The sequence below is a fragment of the Schistocerca cancellata genome, chromosome 4, assembly GCF_023864275.1.
Source record: "Schistocerca cancellata isolate TAMUIC-IGC-003103 chromosome 4, iqSchCanc2.1, whole genome shotgun sequence".
NCBI classification, from domain to species: domain Eukaryota; kingdom Metazoa; phylum Arthropoda; class Insecta; order Orthoptera; family Acrididae; genus Schistocerca; species Schistocerca cancellata.
In genome coordinates this window covers 799810870-799836194 of record NC_064629.1, presented here as the reverse complement: position 1 = coordinate 799836194, position 25325 = coordinate 799810870, and the positions used below count along the sequence as shown (strand labels likewise).

At 35.8% G+C, this 25325-nt stretch overlaps 1 protein-coding gene across 1 annotated transcript in view; it reads left to right on the top strand.

Moving 5' to 3' along the window:
- LOC126184437 (zinc finger protein castor homolog 1) overlaps positions 1-21970 on the top strand; it is an 82169-nt gene extending 60199 nt beyond the window's left edge. Inside the window, exons 19-22 of the mRNA XM_049926829.1 lie at positions 421-741; positions 2781-3054; positions 3676-3899; positions 16278-21970. Of these exons, the coding sequence (XP_049782786.1) occupies positions 421-741; positions 2781-3054; positions 3676-3899; positions 16278-16549 (1091 nt within the window). The 3' untranslated portion in view covers positions 16550-21970. The remainder of the gene's footprint in view (positions 1-420; positions 742-2780; positions 3055-3675; positions 3900-16277) is intronic.
- Positions 21971-25325: the final 3355 nt, after the last annotated feature.

The following is a 25325-nucleotide window of genomic DNA, read 5'->3' as shown; positions in this document are numbered from 1 at the left end:
ATAATACAGTGCATCATGTTTTGGCCAGATGTAAGTCTTGGTTCACAGCTAATGGAAGGACTCATAATTACAGTAAAACACCCTACATGCAGTTTCTTACACCAAATTGCATGAATGGGTAATTGGTGAAGCAGTGTAGAGCAATAGTCTGGGATTTAGTATAGATGGTATATTCTCACAAAAGTCTCATTCATGAGTTTCTTCAGAAGCTGAATGCAGCTACCTTTATTAATACAAGTGAGAACACTCCTACTTCATATACTGCCGAGATATACATACTGTAGTTGTTATTTTTCAGTGTAGTGTTGAAGGGCTATTATTTGTGTTCTAGAACTAGGTACTAAAAAGAATGTTCAAATATAAAGCATTGTGAACATGATGAAAACCTTCAGTGAAGCAACCTGTAAATTTTAATTTCAGCTGCATGTTCTGGTGTTCCGGTATCTGGCAGCAGTACAACTGGCAGCTATGAGCAGGCCCAGATCCTGGGACATGGCAGTTCCAGTTCTGAGCCACCCCAGCCACAGGTCCCACCTCAGCTGCAACCACAGCCCCCAGCCCCTGCAGCGCCTCCTCCTCCACTGCATGCACCAGTCTTCCCACCGCACTCATCAGCTGCAGCTAGCTTCAATGCAGCCATGGCAGCAGCAGCTGCTGCAGGGCAGCAGTTTGCACTGATAACATCACAAGGACTGCCATTCATACAGCCTGGGTTACCTGCCATATATTCATCTCCTGCAGGTGGGTTCTGTTTCTTGGAAATGGACATGTATTTTTTGGACATTGTGTAATCTTTAGGGAACATAGTTTTTAAGAAAATGGTTACTTGATTGCTCTTTGTATTATTTTGGTTTAACCAACATAATTGTGTATCATTGTGCAGAGTACTGGATACTTTCATGCTGTTTATTGAATTAAATGCTGAATTGGCAAAACTGAAGAGGGAAGGGCAAGATCAACCGTAACTTACACCATTTTTTCTTGGCATTCAGAATTATGCATTTCAATTTAAACACTCCTCAGTTATAAGTTTCTTAACAACATTAACGTTAGTTTTTGTGCCTTCCATCTACTTTTATCATGCATACATTAGATGTCATCCCATATAATCTCTCCTGATTGCTATTAATGTAATTGAAAACAACTGAATAAAAGGCCCTTATATCTACTGTAGTGTTGAGCTCTTGAGCAGTGAGGAGTAATCAGCAGCAGTAGAAATTATTTTGTACAGAGCATTTAATTTGTAATTATGTTACATGATTATGTGAACTGTGTTTCCATTTTGTCTGTGCTCAGCAGCACTTTTTAATTTCTTTATTTGATTGTATCTTTTATGAGTGTTCATACTGCCCACCAGATTTTAGTAGAGTGCATTAGTTCAGCCTGCCTAACCTGGAATTATTGTCTCCCATTACTTAACACTATTAATCTTTCTGAGTTCAAAGGAGGGATTGCATGTTCATGATAGCAACATTTTGGAACATTGAGTCCCTCATGTAAACATCAGCTAGATTAAGAAGGAAATCGACTGTGCACGTGCAGTGATTGCTGGGACCTCATCTGAGATGTGGTAGAGGTTCTGCCAGCCTGCTGCAAGTAGTGGTTCATATCAGCAGTAGTGATGCATCTACTAGGGTCCTGAGGGTATCCTGATAAGCACAGCTTTCAGTTTGCAGGATTGTTGCCAGGACTGGCTGTAGCCACTTGATTTGGAATCAGCTAGAAGGATTGAATCAGGAGCTCTGTCCATTTTGTAACAATGTTGGATGCAGATTTCTCGACCTGCATTATGGGGGAAAATTGTAGTGTCCACTTTAGTAGGTTAGGCATCATTATCCTCTGAAAGCAGCTACTCATATTTGCATTGCAACGTATGTTTGGCATATATGTGAGAGCTTTTAGCTTAGAGAAATCCCTTTGTATACTGGACGAGCAGCTATGAGTAATACACTAGTCATGAGTGAGTCACCTGTTGTTTTTATGGAAGTGAATACAGGTCATAAAAAGAACATTTAAACGTAATGCAATATTATCTGGATGAAGATAAATTTTAAAATAAGGCCTAAAAATGAAATCATGTATTCATTCATACTGTTTATCACCTTCAGTGTTTATTTTGCCATGCTGTCAGTAATGTTGTCAGAGCTCTGTGCAATGCATACAATCTGACTACATTTAGAATCATCTCTTGCTGTAGGGTCCATTTTTTTCATAATTTTGTAAGTTTTTCTCCAGAATGAGTGTAAGCAGACTGATTTACTTCAATGCTTGCACTTCTTCAGTGTTACAAACATGAGATTTTATCTCTGTAACATTTCAAGATGTGAAGGATGTTAAGGCTGAACTAATAGAAAAGTCTGAAAAGAGAGATGATGAAAATCTACTGTCCTTTTTTATTGAAGTTTGTAGGACTAGATGAACGAAATGTGACACAGTTTAAAACAGGTCTCTTACAAGATATCTTCAAGAAAATGTGGAAATATTTCCATACATATTATTTTTGTTACTTTTAGTGTTAGTTCATTGTTAAAAATTGAGCTTGACAGTGAATTGACTATGGCTTATTATGTATACAATTTAAAATGTAACATCTGCATATTGTGGAAACAAATTAATGCCGAATTTGTTGATGTTTCAGTTAGAATGCTACAAGAATTTTTCTCAGCCCTTTCGGCTGTATAATTTTAATTCATAAGATTACGAGAAACCATGTGAACCACAGGTACTTGGTTATGCAATGAGTCACTACATAATTCACAGAAAGTGATTGTGTTTAACAGGTTTAATGTTTGCTGCTCCTGTCCCGCCTCCTCCTGGGCTACACCCACATCATCATCCCAATGGGTTGCTAGAACACCATCCAATGGTTGCAGAATCTGAGCAGGCTATGGCACTGGCAGCTGCTGCTGGCATCAAGCGTTCTATGTCACCACACATTGGTCCTGGAGGGCACACACCTCTCGACATGAGTCCAGAGGCGAAGAAGGCACGTGTTCAGAACACTATGCGTATACTTAAGGATGAACCTGTCCCAGATGGCTATGTCAGATTCAGGTATGTCAACATATTAATCTCTAACACTAGTAAAATTAGCAAAAATTATATTTGCACTCACCTTCCTTGAATTCAGAAGTCTATTGAGTAATCTCATATTTTAGATACATCTATGTAATCTTTGTCACCATCTGTAGAGAAAAAAATATCATTCAGTCTTCAATTTCAAATTCATGTGTGTCCCATTCTGTAGTTTGATATACTTTTAGCTAATTAAGGGCAATATTTGTTTGTGGAAGTACAAAATGCCCCATATATTTGTTTGACCAATGGAGATCATTTAATTTCACAGCTGTTTGTTCCCTGTGTGACCAAAGTATCAGCCTCTGAAATTGTTGAAACAGTGGAACAACATTTCTATGGTGAACTTATCAGCATTGTTTTAATTTATCTGTCACCAAGGGGAAAACATTCTTCAAGAAAGTGCATCCCCACTACCCATATTTCCAAATGTACTTAAATCACCACTGGAATATGTATTTTGTGATTTATTAATTAGTGTATGATAAAGAAAAACAGCACTGTTTAGCATACTTTATATAAATATGTGTTAAAATGGTAAGAACACAAAGAGAAATATCCGCTCTGAGCAACACTTATAATTATTTCATTCATTTACAGGTTTAACGAAGACTGTAAATACCCCCACTGTGGCTACCGAGAACACCAGACCCATTTCCACTGCATGAGATCAGACTGTGGCTACAGTTTTTGTGACAAGACACGCTTTGTGCAACACACAGCGAGGCATGAGCGCCTGGACACACTAATGGGGGGAGATTTTCAACAGTTCCGGGCAAATGTGGCTTGTGGGAGGCAAGAGTGTGTATATACATCAACACTTGGTATGTAATGCATAAGAGTACTATGATGCATTTTTATGTCTGTGATATGTACACTGAAGTTGGTAGTGACTTCAATCTACCCTCAATATGTTGGCAGTAATAGATTTTTAAATCCGGCAGTGGGTATAAAACATTGTCTGAAACTGCACTGAATGCTTTCTCAAAACATTATTTTTAACAACTTGACCTCTTAGCAACAAATAATCCTGAGCAAATAGGAATCATCATGACAGAGTTTAGTGACCACAAGGCAGTAGTAGGAAGACTGAATACTGCAACGTCCAAACCCACCAACAATAAATGCAAAGACATCTATTTAAAAAGCAGATAAAAATTCGCTTGATGCTTTTCTAAGAGACAGTTTCCACTCCTTCCCACCTGTCTTTGTAAGTGTAGACCAGCTGTGGTTTGGATTCAAAGAAATAGTGTCAATGGCAACTGAGATATACACTGAAGAGCCAAAGAAACTGGTACACCTGCCTAATATTGTGTAGAGTCCCTGTGTGCATGCAGAAGTGCTGCAACACAATGTGGCATGGGCTTGACTGATGTCTGAAGTAGTGCTGAAGGGAATTGACACCATGAATCCCGAAGGGCTGTCCATAAATCCGTAAGAGTACGAGGGGTGGAGATCACTTCTGAAAAGTATGTTGCAAGGAATCGCAGATATGCTCAGTAATGTTCATGTCTGGGGAGTGGTGGTCAGCAGAAGTGTTAAACTCAAAAGAGCTACTCTGTAGCAATTCTGGATGTGTGGGGCATCGCATTGTCCTGCTGGAATTGCCCAATGGACATGAATGGATGCAGGTGATCAGACAGGATGCTTACACATGTGTCACCAGTCAGAGTCATATCTAGACTATCAGGGGTCTCATATCACTCCAACTGCACACACCCCACACCATTACAGAGCCTTCACCAGCTTGAACAGTCTCCTGCTGACATGCAGGGTCCATGGATTCATGAGGTTGTCGTCATACCCATACATGTCCATCTGCTTGATACAATTTGAAATGAGACTTGTCCGACTGGGTCCTATCATCAACAGTCCAATATCGATGTCGATGGGCCCAGACGAGGCATAAAGCTTTGCGTCATGCAGTCATCAAGGGTACACAAGTGGGCCTTCGGCTCCAAAAGCCCATATCGATGATGTTCCTTTCAATGGTTCACATGCTGACACTTGTTGATAGCTCAACATTGAAATCTGGAGCAATTTGTGGAAGAGTTGCACTTCTGCCAAGTTGAACAATTCTCTTCAGTCATCATTGGTCCCATTCTTGCAGGATCTTTTTCTGGCCACAGCGATGTAGGAGATTTGATGCTTTACTGGATTCCTGATATTCTCGATACGCTTGTGAAATTATCGTACGGGAAAATCCCCACTTCATCTCTACCTCAGAGATGCTGTGTCCCAATGCTCATGTGCCAACTATAACACCCTGTTCAAACTTACTTAAATCTTGATAACCTGCCATTGTAGCAGCAACTGACCTAACAACTGTGCCAGACACTTGTTGTCTTATTATATATGTGTTGCCGATTGCGGTGCCATATTCTGGCTGTTTACGTACCTTTGTATTGGAATACACATGCCAATACCATTTTCTTTGGCACTTCAGTGTATTTTGCAACCTAAGAATATTAGTTTCCTAACTGCACCTGTTATAAAGGCATATTGAGGATTTTCTAGTTGCTTTAAATTTCAGTTGGCACTGTTATGAAGACAGGATGTGTATGTGTTTTTTTTAGAATGTTCGTAAGTAGTGCTAGAACATTTATACCAGGATGATAATCAATTGTGTGATGAGGAAATAGAAGTGTTTCCTAGATAGAGGCGTAGAAGATGGGTAAAGACTGTTGTTATTTGTTGCAGAAATGAATGTGTTCCAAGTTGGGATAATAGTCAGGGCAGTAAAGACAGTGGTGTCTGAGAAAGGTTAACAATGTGTACATTATAACCTTACATACAATGATGCCTATGAATAGAATGTGATTGCCTGCCACTATACTAGTCACTACACATTACCATCATACATCACACATGATTTGTGGAGATACTCCATCTGGTCTGAGGCCCAGTGCAGGAGTTGAGATTATTTTTTGGTGCTTGGTAGAATCATTGTGCCACCAGCAATGGGATACTGAATATAATGAAACTGAATAAAATTAGTCAAGATTTTACAAAGTGTATCATGAAACATGAAGTTAGGAATCATTTAATTTTGTTAGGAATGTTCTGCATAGAATTTTTTAATTGAATAGGTGTTACAGAGACTGCCTTTCACTCAATACTGATTATTTATACATTTATCAGTTCTGTAGTAACTATTTTCTATCAGTAAATTCTTTAATTCTTTTCTCAATGCACAAAACTGTCCTGTTTGTTTGATTTTTTAGGCCAAAGCATTGTTTAAAGGGTGTGTTTTATACAGGGTGTAACAAAAAGATATTGCCATGTTTCAGGAAACATTCCTCACACATGGAGGTAGAAAATGTGTAATATAGACCTGGGTCCAGAAAAATTTTATTTCCATGTTAGAGCCCATTTTGTAGTTCTTTTCATAATCACATTAATGATGGGAAACACAGAGAAATGGAATGTGCCGGCACTACATCAAACATTTTCCTACATGAATTGTTCAAAATGCCCTCTTCTTTATGTTTAGGTGGAGTTTGCAGTAAGTTGTAATCCTGGTGTTCACCACCAATGTTTGTTGTTCAAATGAAATGAAGGTAATATTGACATGTGACTCACTTCACTGCTTGTGTTGACAAGTGACTAACCTCATTGCTCTACTAGCATCGAACACGTAGCGTCAACAGTTTAGTGTTCATCATGGACTGTGCAAGCATCTAGTATCAATCTTCTATTGTTCATTGTGGTTTGGTTTCCAGTACAGTGCAATGGAAGTGTACTCAAATGCAGAGTTGACAGATGCCCATTTTCTTACAGATTAGCAGATGGTAATGACCATGGCACTCAATGTTTGTATCAGGAAAGATTTCCAGATCACGGTGCCCCAACAAGAGGATGTTTGAAGAAACTGATTGTTGTCTTAGGGAGCATGAGATATTTAAGCCTACTATTTCCCTGCATGAGTACACTTCTGCAAATGGTTCATTCAACACTGTGTCAATCCTACCTTTAGTGCAAATGTGCTGTTCATGAATGAGGCTTCGTTTCATCATGATCAGATCGTAAATTTTCAAAGTCTAAGCTGTTGAGAATCCTCACAAGGTTGTGCAGTCATTCCATCAACAAAGAGTTTCTGTAATCATGTGGACTGACATTGTTGGTGATTGTTTGTTTGGACCTCATGTTCTTCCACCCAAGCTCAACAGAGAAACTTGCCATGTCTTCTTAGAATACTCCGCATATTCTGCTAGAACATGTGTCTTTACAAGTGCAACAAAATGTGTACTTCATGCACAGTGGAGCTGCTACTCATTTCAGTGTTAATGTTCATAGCCTGCTAAGTTGGATAGGTAGAGGTCTATCAGTTCCTTGGCTTCCATGCTCTCCTGCCCAAAACACACTAGACTTTTATATGTGGGGCATTTGAAAGCTCTTGTGTGTGGAATCCAGGTACATGATGCACTGTGTCTTCATGTTCATATTGTGGAAGGCTGTGAAACAATACATAATTCTTCAGTGATAGATCAGTGCGTAAGGGATTCAACGTGAGAGTCAGTTGATGCATGTATCTTTGCTAACAGAGGGCGTTTTGAACCTTTAATTTAGGAAAGTGTTTCATACAGGGCTGATGCTTTTTTTCGTGTGTGTTTCCCATGATTAATGAGTTGAAGAATTGTATAAACTGAGCTCTTGACATGGAAATAAAGTGTTTCCAGATGTATGTCCATACAAAATATTTTCTTCTTTGTATAACGAATATTTCCTGAAAGTGCCATAACTTTTTTTTAAATTCCTGTACAAGGCACAGGAAATAAAAGTAAAATATGGAATAGGAATTAAAATCCATGGAGAAGAAATAAAAACTTTGAGGTTAGCTGATGACATTGTAATTCTGTCAGACAGCAAAGGACCTGGAAGAGCAGTGGAATGGAATGGACAGTGTCTTGAAAGGAGGAGATTAGTTGAACATCAACAAAAGCAAAATGAGGATAATGGAATGTAGTTGAATTAAACCAGGTGATGCTGAGGGAATCACATTAGGAAATGAGACACTTGCAGTAGTAGATGAGTTTCTATTTGGGCAGCAAAATAACTGATGATAGTCAAAGTAGAGAGGATATAGAATGTAGATTGGCTATGGCAAGGAAAGTGTTTTGGAAGAAGAGAAATTTGGTAACATCGAGAATAGATTTAAGTGTCAGGAAGTCTTTTCAGAAAGGATTTGTATGGAGTGTAGCCATAAATGGAAGTGAAACATGGATGATAAATAATTTGGACAAGAAAAGAATAGAAGCTTTTGAAATGTGATGCTACAGAAGAACACTGAAGATTAGATGGGTAGTTTACGTAAATACTGAGGAGGTACTGAATAGAAATGGGGAGAAGAGGAATTTGTGGCACAACTTGACCGGAAGAAGGGATCAGTTGGCAGGACACATTTGAGGCATCAGGGGATCACCAATTTAGTGTTGGAGGAAGTGTGGAGGGTAAAAATAGATGAATACACTAAGCAGATTCAGAAGGATGTAGGTTGCAGTAGTTACTTGGAGATGAAGAAGCTTGCAACAGGATAGAGTAGCCTGCAGAGTTGCATCAGACCAGTCTCTGGACTGAAGACCACAACAACATAAACAACAACAAGGGACTTCAGTGAAACAAGGCTATCCTTATGCTAAAGTGTCACGATTTTAAGTTGAAAAATTTCCAAGCTGATTCTGTTTGACTAATCTTTATTATGAGTCACACAGATTTCTCCTGGAGCTTTTTTGATTGTTCTAACATGTTTACATTAGGTACTCCAGAACACAGTTGCATATGTCAGTAAACTATGTGTGAATGAGTAATGTGCTTGCAATATAATTTCTGTATTACAGTATGTAAGGGATCAACAACCCCTTACTCAAGGTTGTTCATGGTGAACTGACACAGGTCACATGTAGGTACAAAGTTCAATTATTGAGGTCAGAGTGTGAAGATTTTTGGGTCAGTGAAATTGTTGCTCATGTAGTAGAGAGTCATTGTTGAAGTTGTGTTGTGGAAGGAGTGTCAATAGCCTATACAGCAGCTGAATTTGTCATCCTCACTGCAGGTGGACCCTCAGTAAAGTGACACAATTATACTCATTGGCAAGAAATATATATTTTTTAATCCTTTGACTGCTGTCAACGTGTTAACTCATCATACTCTGCCACTCCCAAGTTGCTGTGGACAAGTTTGAGCAAGACCTCTGGGTTTTCTTGAAGTGCTGTTGATATGTTTATGTGCCCAATTCTGTCAGCCATCTCACTGCTACAGATGAGTTCAAGTGTGGTCTCTAGATATGTTGTCACACAGAGCTGAATTTCCACATTGTTCTTCCAGAGCTTTCCAGAGTTCTGTCTGCATAGTTCAAGTGTGTGTCTGTGTCTGCTACTGCTTACATTATTGCTGATTTTGACTTTGCTTTGTGTGTTTTCATCAGTATTACTTTCGCATTCTTCTCTTCTATGACAGAAATGTCTCCTTACAGTGGTTACACAGATAGAACAATCCTGGAGATACTCATTAGAAGTGACAGCGAGTTTCAATATTCTTGTGTCGGTAGCAGTGATGAGTCTTCAAGGGAAACACAAAGTAGTAGTTCTCAGCCCTGTGCATCAGCTAGTACAGCACACTAGTTTGACATTCTTACGAAAGATGCAGTTGGAAGACATTCGGAATACGAAGATTCAGAAAGCGATAGTGAAACACTTAAGAAAAGAGCATACCACGCTGAAAATTTTCCTTAGAACCAAACCAATTTCCAGCCATTAAACATATGTTTCATGAGTTAGCTTCGGAGCACAAATGTTAACTAGTTAAAGCATTCTGTCATTTTTTTACAATATTTCTTCAAGAAAACATGTTTCAGTTTGTAGCAGATGAAATGAATCAATTTTATGTGTACACCAGGGCAAATACTTGAAAATCTGTGGATTCTCAACCATCAAAGTGGAAAGCTACTAGGAACTTTTATTGCTATTTGTCTTCTAATGGCTCAAGTTAAAAATTGATCCAGAGATATACTTTTACACACTCCAGTTTTCAGTGAAATAATGTGCTGAGACTGTTTTATTTTGCTATTGAGAATGTTACACATTGGTGGCAATGCTGTGAGTACTACAGGTGACAGTTTGTATAAAATTAGGAATATTGTCAACAGAGACCATACGATGTTGCACAGTACATTAGACCACATCAGAAGCTTTGTAGTAGTGATAGTCCCTTGTAGTTCAAAGCTCAATGATCTTTTAACCAAGGCTCAATGATCTTTTAAGCAAGTCATTTGATCCAAGTGAAGTAGATTCAGAATAATGACATTTTATTTTCATTGTATATACAGGCACTACATCAGAACTTGTGTTTGACTGTTTAGGAAAAAGTGGTGCATAATGTGTGCTGTTGAGACCGTATGTAGAACAGGGACATAATCTGTATGTGGACAATTGGTATGCCAGACCAGGCCTTTTCCTCGGGCTTGCCAACCATGGAATAGCTGCATGTGGCACTGTTCGTAAGAATAGTTGCAGCATGCCAAATACAGCTAAGGAAACTGGAACAAGGAGAAACAAAGTTAAAGTTAGCCTAAAAAAATTATTTCCTATCAAGTTGTGTGATAAAAGATAAGTGTGAGTGGTGACTTCATGAAACACTACACAAATGGTTAAAACAGATAGGACTTACAGAAATACTGGTGAAAAAATCTATTAACTCCAATGTATTGTAGATTACAACTTGAATATGGGTACAGTTGACTGTTGTGACAAGGTGCTGAACTCACCAAGATCAGCACGTAAGACTATGAAATGATATAAGAAATATTTTTTCATGTTCTGGATTTGTGCATTTCAAATGCTCATGCTCCTCACTGGTCATTTACTGTGCAGAAATGGCACTTGTAGTGTTTGGCCTATCTCTTTTGAGGGATGTTGTAGAAGAATATGCAACAGAATGGAGAAAAGCTGGTAAAGGAATTGTCTACAGTTTACAGGGAGGCATTTGAGAGATGGTATTGTGAATGAACATTTAAATAAAAATATGCTGTTTTTGTTTTCCATGAAACAGAAAGTGCACCACAAAACTGGATACTAATACAAAACTTGCAAAGTACCATTATGTGTTGTTCCCTATTTGAAGACCTATCATGCAGAGAAGCTTTACTAATCATTGGGAACCAAACCTGACAGTTCAAATTAATTGACACTTCTGAACAAACTATTTTTTAAAAAAAAGCAAGAAATGCAAAAATAGAAAAGACAATATGAAAAGCTGTTTTTAACTTTGTCAGTTCCAGTCCAAAGCCCAGATCAGAAAGAAGGATAGTAAATAGATATAAATGAAGTAATTTATTGGCAAATGAACAGACACTGCAGTCTATATTCTGTACATAATGTAATTACACAGCATACATTGTGCCAATAAAACAAAACTTGTGCCCTTCCACTTGACTCAGAACAAGGGAGCAGCGATCTCTTTTGTGGTCAGTACTGTAGATTCAAGCCTGGTTTTCTCAACCTTCTCTGCCAGTCGCTGGAATAACAGAAGTTGACTTTGGAGTCCAGATGATGGCATCATGTGTTCCAACGTATGCTACAATCTGCAGTGGGCTCCACTCTGTTCCCTTGATGACTGCTGGAATAGCCTGTTCAGCATGTTGAATGAGACCACTAGGCATACACACTGAGTCCATATGTTGCTGCTATTTCCATTATGGGTACCATTATTCACTGTACATTAGAATTGCAGATGATTAATAGACCCTGCCCTTTTGCATTTGTCTCCCTTTGACACGACACAGCATATTTCCCAATAGGTGAACTGAGTCTCACTGTCACAATTTCAATTTTAGTTCAAGACAGCAACTCAAACTTGCTAGTTAAGGGGGATCGGGATAACATCATGAGTTCTCCCAGGTCCGTGTCTCTGCTGTACAGGGCATCTAGACCTACCACTGACATGCCACTCACAATCAAGTGGATGAGTAATGATAGATCCTGGACTTCATGTAGAAGATACAATATTCACAGGAGAGGATAATTCTTGAAGTGTCTTGGCTGTTTCTGCTACATGACCTCTTAGTAACACTACCAGTACACCGATTCATAGCAGCTTTGAATTGTGTGACAGTAATCAGTTCAAATTCCAGCTGCTTATGAACAACAACTAGCTCGTCCAGAGCCCAAAAACAGCACATATAGTAGGGCTGCATTGTGGCCAGTGCAATATTTTGTGTAACAGCAAACAAATAACTTTAAGCTAACCTTATTGATTCTTTTTCAATTTAGGGGTCTCATATGCTACAGGTATTACCAGTAGCCTTTCAGAACTGTAATGATTAACACCCCAAATGCAGTATCTGTTATGACAGCACAAAAACTTGGTATAAAATTTACTGTTCCTCTGAAAATTTTTGAGCTTGTGGTCACTAACAAATTCAAAAATAGTGTTAATTTATGATAAATAAAACATTATAAACTCCAGTTAAAAGAGAAAACTAGTGTGACACACTGTATTCGTTATTATTTTACAGTAACTGTAAATCACAAACATCTGTTTACTACTGAATAGTTATGCACATCTACACCGACATGACTAATCTGTAGTTCACACACAAGTGCCTGGCAGAGGGTGCTACAGACTATTTCTCTACTTTTCTATTCTCTAACAATGTATGGGAAAAATGAAACTCTTAAATCTTACTGTACAAGTTCTGATTTCTCTTATTTTATTATAATGATAATATTTCTCTGTGTACGTTGATGGCAATAAAATATTTTTGCATTCATAGGCAAAAGTTGGTGATGGAAATGTTGTGAAAAGATCTCACTGCAATGACAAATTCCATTGTTTTAATGATTGCCACATCAACTCACTTATCATGTATGTGACCCCCTACGCCCCTTTTCACAATAGCAGAAAAAAAAGCTGCCCTTCATTGGGTTTTTTCAATGTTCTCTGTCAGTCCTATCAGGTAAGGATCCCATGCCACACAGCAGTACCTGTTCCATTGTCTAAGTATTCTGCCAATAAAACACAGTATTTGGTTTGCCTTCCTCACTACATTATGTGTGTGATCATTCCAGTAATTGTAATTCCTAGATATTTAGTAGAATTGACAGCCTTCAGATTTATGAGATTTGTTGTGTAACTGAAATTTAATGGGTTTCTTTTAATACTCATGTGAATGGTCTCACATTTTTCATTAACTAGAGTCAAGCCACTTTTTGCACCATACAGATTTCGTATCTAAGTTGTTCTGCAATTGGTTTTAGCCATCTGATTATGTTATTAGATGGTAAATGATAGCATCATATACAAACAATCTTAAAGGGCTGCTCAGACAGTCTCCTAAATCATTTATATAAATTAGGAACAGAGGGCTTATAATACTTCCTTGGGGAATGCCAGATATCACTTGTGTTTTACTCAATGACTTTCCATCTGTTACTATGTATTGTGACTTTCCTGATGGGAAATAATGAATCCAGATGCACAACTGAAATGATACGCCATATAATGCAATTTGTTTAGCAGTCTCTTGTGAGGAACAGTGTCAAAAGCATTCTGGAAATATAGAAATATGGAATCAATTTGAGAGATCCTATAGATAGCATTCATTACATTTTGAAAATAAAGAGCTCATTGCATTGTTGCTCTTCATGAGTATGCAGCTGGATTTCATTTCCTTGGCGACATGATATTTTGATGGTCCAACTAGTCTCCATCTTCAGGTGAGATTGCAGGTGCACAACCATGCTGCAGCTGAGGTAACATCAGATTATGGAAGCTGCTTTATACCGTGGAAACAGGCCACTGTGCGTGCACAAGAAGCGGAAGTGCTACCCTCTGCGAAGCAAAGAAGTGCAGTGTCGCTAGCAGTAGAAACAAACAAAAGCAAAAGATAGCAAATTAAGATGCAGTCAGTCAAAAATCAGATTGTTGTTGTTGTATATCTAAAAGTATTTTGATGGATTCCTGAAGTACACAATCCCAGTAATAAGAAGCCAGAGAAATATTTTGCACCTCTTTAAACGACATATTATGCTCTTCATTGAGACAATGCTCAGAAACGGCACATTTCTCTGGCTGGAGCAAACGTGTGTGATAGGGAAGTTTCACATGTGAGTCATGAACCATATTAACATTCTGTAAAACATAAGCTTTTCTCTGACAGGAAATTTTATATACTCCAGGATTTGTTAACCCCAAATAATTTTTGATTGATCGACAAAGGTGTCTAGTTTTGGCCAATGATGACATTATTATTGGAGTGGAATCCTATTTTATTAGATATAAAACAACACCAGTTTGATTTTCAACCGACTGCATCTGAATTTGCTATTCATTGCTTGTGTTAGTTTCTGCAGCCGGTGGTGCTTGATTTCTTCACTTTGCAGAGGGCAGAACTTCCACTTCTCATGCATGCACAGCAGCCTGTTGCTGGGGTATAAAGGAGCCACCATATCTGATGTTACCTCAGTTACAACTTCATTGTGCACCTGCAGTCTCACCTGAAAATGGCAACCAGTTGGACAATTAACATGTTGTGTCATCAAGACGATGGAATCTGGCTGCATACTTGTGAAGAGTAACAATGTTTGTTACTCTAGGAAAATCTACATAATCACAGAAATTTAAAACTGTGCACTTAACAAAATGAAAAAAAAAAAAATTCTGTACTATAAATATAATTTCAGTGCGTCACAGGTGGAATTGCTCAACTCATACAACTATCCAAGTGTAACAGTTAGTAGGGATACGAAATGGTGTGATCATGTCTCAGACATAGGTAAGCAGGTGGTAGCATGTGGTTCATTAGTAGAATGCTAGGAAATGCAATCAATCTACAAAGGAGACTGCATACAAAACACTAGTGCAACCTATACTGGAATATTGCAAGTGTGTGTGATGTCTATCAAATAGGCTTAATGGGATACTGAACTGGCAGATGCTTGAAGATAGACATAAACTATCCCACAAAAACCTACTTAGAAAGTTTCTACAATCAGCTGTAAGTGAAAAATCGAAGAATACACTACAACCCCCTAAATTTATTTATTTATTTTTTTATATATGGCATTTAAAAGGCAGTCTTTATCACATATAAACATTTATCTGTAGGGATCACAAAGATAAGATAAGACTAATTATAGTGTGCACAGAGGCCTTTCAGTAATCAATCTTCTGATGTTCCACATGTGAATGCAACAGACTAAAACCCTAATAACTGGTACAATGGGATGTACCCTCTGCTATCTACTTCTCAGTAGCTTGAAGAGTATAAACATAGATGTATACATTGTTCAGTGAGGTCACTCTTTTCCCATCCTTTCCTTTCTTGCAATTGTATTGTGCCTGTAATCTTTGTCATATTATTTTAACTATTCATTTTTGAACACTATATTATTAAGTATCATTATAGAATTTGATGATTGTTGTATATCCTGAGCAACCTATATTATGTGTTGATGGGTTGTTCCTTCCCCTTTCTTGTTTAAAGTGTGGGTGTGTCAGAAGAAAATTTATAATTATAGAAGAGTTCTCATTTACATCAGTGCAGCCCTCCATATTCCAGTTTACATGTTCCAGCAATGGTAAAAATTTCTTGTATTGTTTTGTGTGACAGGTCTTGTATATTTGTATTTCTGTGTAAACTTGATGTTCTTCAGTGATATGTCCCTTATATCAGTTTTATAGAGGTTTAATCAGAAGGACTTTACCTGTAATCTCAATTTCATATATCTACCACTGCTTATCAAAAAATATCTGGTCACATGTTGTTTCATTTGTGGTGACCACATGCTCATTTCTATTCATGTTATTAGGGATGAAGAGATTGAGGAACTGTTGCATTCCTTGAGAACTTACTTCAAACAATGTACATTTTGGAGTAGTATAAGTAAAGAATCAATTGATGTGTTCCATACCTCAAGGGTTTAAGGATGTTGCTTCACCTACAAGATTCTTATTCTTCTGATGGGGTTGTTACATTGCTCTTTCTCTCTTCTAAATCTAAATGCTGGGCACTTTCTCCATTTTTCATCTTAATATATAAATTTTAGATGGCTCATTGCTGCTGATGTTAGAATTTGAGTAATATTCTGTCTCATGCAATAATAACAACATTTAATATGTGGAAAGTAACTGTTTGTGTTTAGTGAAATAATCTTTTGTATTTCCTTGAAAGTTAAATTGACTCTGAGCATCTTGTTCATTTGCAGGTGCAATGCAGAATAAGGCATCACACTTTCATTGCCTGAAATGTGAATTTGTATGTACTGACACAAATAAAGTAGTGGCCCATAGACGTCAGCACCAGAAACTTGACTCTATTATGGCAGCTGGCTTTGAGAAATTTACCCCTTCGCAGCCGTGCAGCATAGAATCATGTGCACATTCAGGAAAGCAAACCCACTATCACTGTCTGAGTTGCCAGTATGCTGTTCTTGGATTGTCGCAGATGTCTGCCCACAAATACAGACACATGGAATGATATAGTGACACAGTTCTAATGATTTTTGTAGTGTATGCCCATCCTGGTAGAACAGGATACCCAATTGATGGCAGTGATGTTATTAAAGGAAGAGAAAGTGTAATTAGTGATTTATAAAAATACAATATATCATAAATGGAAATATGATTGATATACTCAAATACTGTAAGTATTTACAGTGAGGAATAAAATCCCAGTCAAAAGGGGAGATATTCACAATAAGTGTGATTACTACAAGTGAGTTTTAAGACAACTTACTTTGTGTAATGTGTACTGTCACAGCCACTACCTTTTTGTCTGTGGCTTCAAAAAGACTCCAGTATTACTGTTCTATGTTTGAACATGAGAAACATAATGATTTTTGTATATAATGAAATACAGTGCTAAACATTTTTAAGTTTGTAATGTTTATTTATATATTTGATAACACCAAGACATTACCATTGTAACAGTACTTGTGTGACTGGGTATCAGAAAGCATTAAATCAAAGTGATTGTTAATTATTTATGAAAATCTACTGCATTCATTGCAAGTGTATATATTTCATGTTGAGAGAGATATGAGTGAATGAGTTATTGTGATGTGTTAAGTTCGTAAGCAGAAGTCATATCATAGCTCTAAGACATTTATTTTTTTGAAATGAGACTGTGTTGTAATCAAACATTTGTGTAGCACAAACTAAAGTGTACAATTAATATTTATGATATGAATGTGGCTTTGATGCCAAAACAGAGACATGAGTTACAAGAAAATGGCTTACAAGCTTTCCTACAGCACCACTTATAGGTGTATACATCTTAAGTGTAATGTGTATAAGTCTGTATTAAATAAAAGACATCAGGAAAAGGCAACAGAATGTGAATAAGAAATTGAATCCACTGATAAATGAATGGTTTAGTCATAGTAAAAATGAGCAATATTGCTCATTTATGTATATCTAGGGATCAGAAATACTTTGTAAAGACAACAAATTCATTTTCCATTATGTAGTATTATTAGCAGTTATTTCATTTGAAGTGGTATTTGCCTTATATTTAGGTACATAATTATGATATACACATTATTATGACAGTGTATTAATAAATAATTTGTGCCTTTAGAAAAGACGTGTTGAGATATAACAAAACTGTATCTAGTTTGGTAGAGTTTTTGGGTAGGTAGCAGTTGTGCCTTACAAGATTCGAGATGCCCCCTTTTCCAGGCCCTCTTCTGTAGTGCTTATATTTGTTCCATGTATTAATCTCGTATTCCAGATGTAATATGTTTATTATACAGTAATTGTACACATATGTTAGTCATATTTTTGTTGCTCAGATGTGAATATGTATTGTGAATAGGTAAATGTGATTATTCCATAAAGAAATTCTTGTAAGTAAACATACAACATTTATACTGTGGCATGGATAAATTATATGAGATCACATTTTAAAAATGCTGGCCAACCTTCCAAAAATATAACAATAATATATTGACTGGAATTAAAAATTTTCTAAGATAAATCTAATAGTACAAAAACTGTTTTATAGATGTTTTACTCTAAATTTTATAGTCCAATTTTCTCTTTCAGATATGCATTAATGTGAAAGTGAAAGAAAAAATATTGATTCACAAATTTTAGTGCCTTAAAATCTTTTATCAAAATATGATATAATTTTTCTAGTATTATATGTATAGATGATAGATACAGTTTTGAAGACAGTATTTGTTTAACGTTTTTATAGTTTGGCACTCAGAGTGTCTGAAATTAAAAATTAGAGATGTTTTTTTTTTAATTTTTTGGGGCCCGCCAGCATACAAATGTTCAGGCAGTGCTTAATTTCATGAGGTCATGAATAAAAATTTGAGACTTGTCATGTGTGTGATACCTGATTGGCTGTTAAATTGCAGTCATGGTTACTGCTGATCAATAACAAAATATATATAGCTATTTAGAATCGGAATCAACATAGGCTATAAGCACATTGACAATGTTTGTTTCAGAAATATGAGAGGAATTTTATCTGAAATCTATATCTGTTAAAAAAGTGAGTTGATTTATAAAAGAAGAAGTTACATTGGAAATTTACCACAGTAAACATTTACAACAAGCGTTAGCTGTGTGCCTTTTTCCATATTGGCTGTCAAAATTGACCAACATTTATAATCTCAAGTATTAAGAAAAACATGTGAACTTAAGTCTTCAATGTAGATGCATTCCAACATAAATGTTTTCTTCTAATATCAGCCATATTTTGATTTTGCCCATAATAATTGTGTTTTGGGAAATGAGATTTTTTTTACCTGTGCCATATAAATACAACATTGATGTGCAGAGTTTCCATCAGTTACTCATAAAATGCCTAGTCTGCACTGTATCTACTATGTTTGTTTTATAATAATTGTGGCTGCATGTAGGAAATAAGAATAGGTATGGATAATATGTAAGTAATAATTTGAAATGTGAGAAAAACCAAATGATTATTCTTAAAAAAGAAAGTGTCTGTTGTACAAAGATATTTTAAGTATTTCATTCTGTGTAAGGAAAAAAATGTTTATCTTCTTTACCACAGAGATTGGCTTAATTGTTATTCTTTCCTCTTTATTTTCCAAACATGGTTTTGTTTGAAAGTCAAAACATTAATATTTTTGTTTGATTATTTAATCCTATTTTATAATCTTTTATTTAATTACCTGTATTTTTGAGAATATGTACAGAAGTATTCTGGAGTTTCAATCATACATCATTTGTCACTGTATCTGCAGAAGTGCAATACACACATCTTCAGCATTAATCAAGTCCTTTCAGTTTACATCACTCTTTTTAAATTACTTAAATTTTAGAAATCAAAATTAAGTTAAAAATTTTAAATTAGGGAATGCTGTTGAAGCTGAGGGAAAAGTACCCTCATGACTTTCAGACTGTATTTGGAACGTGTGTAGTATAATATGAAAGAGGAACTTAATGACTTAAAATACATCACCATCAGGAAAACAATTGTCTCATTGCATTATTCAGTACTGCATGATTCAACTGAAAAAGAAAAGGTTGTCCGTATAATTTTCAAACGTTTGTGCACTGTCAATTGAAATAAATCTTGCTCCTGTGAGATTCACATGTATGTAAGCCAATAACGGCAGTTATGCTTCATGTGATTTACATACACATTCATAATCATGAAAATAAGAACATGATGCTATATTTTCTAAAAACATTTTGGGGAACAGCAATTAATCTGCTTGCACTGGATGAAATTCATATATTTGGCAGAATCGCTAAAAGAGAAAAGATAATAAAAATTCGTGTCCATTAGGTTTTCATATCATACTGCATGTTTGATAGCTGTGAATCATTTGTAAGCATTATTTCTCACACAGTGAAATGGCCTTACAAACAGTAGCTCTCAGTTATTAGAAAAATGTAGTCTTCAGTAGCCAGTAAAAAAGTTCACAACCCTTGAGAGCATGTGCAGTTAAGTGTTCAAAATGATGTTGAGCCATTGTTTTCATTTACATATAACTGTACATTAATTTTTGGTTTCTCTTATCCTAGGTAAAATGGCATTAACTATGTGTATTAATCCAGATTTCCTCAAATTTTCTTTTTTCTTTTCATCATTTTCTTTTGTATACAGCCACACTATGCTATGAGAAATCTTTTCCAATTTTCCAATGATATGTATTACAGTGATATCTGAGACCTGCTATTTCATCTCCAACAATATCCATTTCTTATTTTAAAGGAGGAAAGTCTTGCTGCATCACTGTCATTCCTCTTTCTTATTTCGTATTTTTATTTATTTGAAGACTATTGCATCACATTTTTCAATTAGATCATTCATTTTTAGTGAGTGATCTAACCAATATATTGGTAGAGTCATTCTGTTTTAGTTACAAGATAGTTTTTATTTCACAACATGTTCTGGGAATTGTCCAAGAGAGTTTAAAAATGTTCTAAAGTAAAGTGAAGAAAGGAAAAAGATATGAATTTCTTACTATCATTAACAATGTCTCACTTTTGTAAAGGTATTGATCAGTGTCTTCAGATTTAATTCTGCTGTAACTCGAAGCACTTGTGTTGATAATGCACTTTAGAAAAAAAAAAATGACTTTTTTTGTAGCTGGTACTTATTGTCTTTCCCTACAGTGCCAATAACTCTGGTCCCCCCCCCACCCCCCCCCCCCCCCCGCCCCATTTTTCATTACTGTAAAACTTCCACCACAATTTGGTAAAACCTAAGCAGTATTTAATAATAATTTCCTTGAAATATAAGATAAATGATAGAATTTCTTTTAAATTCTATATAGAGATGACCTATACCATTACATTCAATAATTATATGCAGTTCTGTACCTTTTTAAAAGACTAATTGATGCAAATTTCATTCTTTCAGATGATTACTTCAAGACATCTTCTATTACATACAACTACTCCATTGTAGAACACACTATAAAGTCTTTCTTTTGCTGCTAACTATTGCTCAATGACTTAATTTTTTATTGCGTTTCAATAGCTGCCATACATTTATAACTCTTCCTGATGAATTATTTTGTTACCAAAAACTGAATAGATTGTATTGAGCTCTGCCATTATCATTTGCTAAGAGTTACAGCAACTTCTTTCTCTGTGATTTGGTGGCTTAACTGATTGATATGGACAGGTATAACAAACATTGTGCTGTTAAGTTTTTAATTGTTATTTGTTTGTCTCTTCTTTGCATTAAATGTGTGAGACAGTTCATTGTGGCATTTTCTGTGACCAAGTAACACTAAAAATATTAGTGAAAATCTTCAGAGAAAAATGAATGACAGTTTCTATATAATCTTATTTACATATTTCATTCTTCTTGCCCTGGCAGTACCACTCAGTACGTTCTGTCTGTTGATACTTTGTGCTATGTACTGATTTCAACAATCTAATGATTTCAACCAAGTTTTACATTGAGAGACCACGTAGTTGAGTCAGCAATATTATATACATTTCACACTGTAAGTACCATGGTCATTACATTTATTATGTTTTACAGTTTCAGACTTGTAAATTAACTATTCTTATGGGCCTAAACTGTGAAATTTCTATTTGTTAATGAGTATAATGTTTTTTCTTCTGTTTTTCTACAGTGCCCAAATATTATGTATTATTAACATCTGTTTTACATGAGTTTTAACTGTACATCATTTTTGCAGAATATTTAATACATATTTTTTCCCATCCAATAAAAGCTGTGAGAAACAACCATTAGGGGAGAAGTTGCCACTGTTATCTATACACATTTTTTCTTTTTTATTGGTTCTGCGTGCCTAAGAATAGGCACATTAATGATATTTGTGACAGTATTTGAGATTACAAAAGTCATAAACTGCAGCTACTTGTAGGTTCATCCATTAGATTTGTGTTTCACATCTCGAAACTTTCCAGAATACTCTGCATGTGTGTGTGTGTGGTGTGTGTGTGTGTGTGTGTGTGTGTGTGTGTGTGTGTATCAGAGAAAAAGAGAGAAGTGCATATATCACACATCCATAGTTTTACTATGAATAATTCCAGCAGTTATATCATTTTGTAATAAAAATGTATACTGAATGTAATGTATTTTTGTGTATGTATTCATGATGAGAATATATGAAGAATGGAACTTACATTAATATCCTTAGTTTCATGTAGTCTGTGATTTTTTTTCTAAGAAGTGAGTATTTTATTTATATCTGTCAGTAAAAGGATGCATGGTCAAATGTATAATTCGCTAAGTTTAAAAATTACCAAATACAATAGGCAATGAAGAACTGAATTTAGTTTTAAATTCACCTTAGTTTCCTATTCCTCAATTGCAATGTTAAAAACACATCTTAAAACTTGCATATACTAATGACAGAAATGTTTTTTGCACATAGGTATATAACACGAATATGTCATACATGTAAACATTTCTCAGCTACAATGTTACAAAACACACAATCCTGTGTACACATTCACACTCAAGTCGACACAATGTGGGACCTAGTTGCGAAAGTACAGCACAAATTATTTTCATCATACAAATAATGTACTGGGGACTTTGTTTTTACATAATGTTATTACACTTTTAAACTGGCACTTTCCTCATTACTGTTCTCTGTGGTATTTTTGTTAAAGTACTTGTCTAAATCTAATCCCTGTTTACCCTTTTAGTTTAATTTATATATGAAAAGTGTCTACGCTGTACACACACTCTCTCTCTCTCTCTCTCTCTCTCTCTCTCTCTCTCTCTCTCTCTACACACACACACACATCTCATTCCCTACCCCCTCCCCTCTGTTACTTTACCTTAATGCTCTGTGATGTATTGGGAGCAGAAATGTTAACTCAGTTTTGACAATGAAAGAAAATGACATAGGGACCCAGCTAGGCCCTGATGAAAACGTTGTTAAAGTGTATACTATTATTGGTTTAGCAATAACATATTTCTACATGAATGTTTCACAGGTTCAGTTGTCTACTTGAACTCTTCAGTTATCCATTAATGTCAAGCCACTAATAACTTCTCAAAATGTTGAAGCTTAATGAATGAGTTATACAAAATTCCCATACATTCGTTAATTTATTCATTCATTCACACTCCCTGAAACTATGTAAGTGGCTTAATTGAATATGAATTGTAGATTGTGATTAATTGTTGCCGTACTAAAGATGATTGTTGAATCAAGACTATCCTAGATTTATTGACCTGAACAGAGTCAAACACAGATGGAAAGTGAAATTACTGAAAATCATGTTGGTATTGACAAGATATGCGTACTTTGATGAATAAAGATAAGTAATGAGATTAGAAGCCAAACATTTTATTTAGGTGACATCAGCAATTATGTTCAAATCCATAGCATTTACAATGCAATTTATTTTTGAGGTAGATCAATATCATTTGTGTTGATATTGTTTCTTTATCGCTGTCGACTATTTGAACTTGAAGGCGATCACAGGATGTCAGTGGCTGTTGTTGTTTAGGAAATAGGAATCTGTCATGTGCTGTGTATCAAATTATGGCAATTGGAACTGTGCTAGAATATACGACATAATTTAATACTGAGCTTTTCATGTCTCAGTGTATTTACAGTTTAAAATTGTTTCAGATGTCATATTATGTGCAAGTTCTTCAGGGTTTTATATGTGTGGAACTTTTAATCTACTTTTCCAGTTACTAATATTCAGAATAATGGAAAAACTGTAAAGGGTGACCTTGGGGAAGACCAGTTTGGGTTCTAAAGGAGGAGCCCACAGGGCAATTACTGCCCCTATTTATTGTCTTAGAAGATGGGATGGAGAAAGGCAAACCTCCATTTACAGCATTTGTAGATATAGAGAAAGCTTTTGACAGTATTGACTGGACTATGTTCTTTGAAACTCTGAAGGTAGCAGAGATAAAACACTGAAAGTGAAAGATTATCTAAAATTTGTACACAAACCAAACAGCAGTTATAAGAGTTGAAGGATATGAAAAGGAAACAGTAGTTGAGAAAGGTGTGAGATCTCCCATACCCAATGTTATGAGTCTGTACATTGATCAAATTGTCAAGGAAACCAATGACAAATTTAGAAAGGGAATTGAAGTTCAGGCAGAAGAAATTCAAACTTCTGGGTTTGCTGATGACACTGTAATTCTGTCAGAGATTACAGGTAAGTTGCAAGAGCAGTAGAATGAAATGGATAGTGTCTTGGAAAGAGGATATAAGATCAATATCAATGAAAGAAGAATGAAAGTAATGGAATGTAGTTAAAATAAATGAGGTTATGCTGAGGGAATTAGATTAGGAAATAAGACACTACAGGTAGTAGATGTTTTTGTATCTGAGCAGCAAAAACGTTATGATTGTGAATGTAGAATGAATATAAACTGCAGACTGGTAATACCAAGAAAAGAATTTATGAAAAAGAGAAATTTGGTAATTGAATATAAATCTAAATGTTAGGAAATCTGTACTGAAAGTAGGTAGGAGTTAGGTGGCAGCTTCTGTCCATGCAGGATCACAGCAGAGCACACTATTTTGTTTGTGATACTTACTTTGATTTTTCTGTGTGCTTTTTGGTTTAAATTCTTAAACTTACTACATTTTTGTGTATTTCAATGTCACGTTTAACCCTTTCACTGCTACGGATGAACTCTTTGCATTCTGAGCTGAGGCCGCTTTTGTTATGGCTGTACTACTCGCCAAATGCTGGTGCTGGTGTTGGGAGATGGCATTCTGGTGGATATGAAATACTTATCATGTGATTTTTAAGAAAATTATTAGGCAAAAAAATTTATTTTTGCACATCTTAGTCTGAGATCTTCACTCAATAAAGAAATGAATTTCTTTTCATTATCAGTCATAATATTCCCTGTCCTGCATCAAATTAAGTCAAAGATTGCCTGTGCTGATAGATGGCATTCTGACCTGTATGAAATTTTTTGATGAAAAAAAGAAAAGTGGTATTTGCATATTTTGCAGTCTGATATCTGCACTCAATAAAGAAGTGAATGTCCTCTAGTTACCAATGATACTTACTGTGCTGCATCAAATTAAGTAAAACATTGCCTGAAATTTTAGAGTTTGCAGAGATAAAAATGCATTGTGTGAACTATGCATATCGTTGATTTTAGCTTATACATTGCAGTAAATGAAATGTAGACAAGATATCAAAATTGTATTTAATATTGAGAGCAGAATGATATCTCATTTTGCTCTTGAGTAATTGGGTCTTATATCTCATTGATGGTTCAGGTGTGACGTGCCTACTTCTACATCCACATCTACATAGATACACTGCAAGCCACCATATAGTGCACA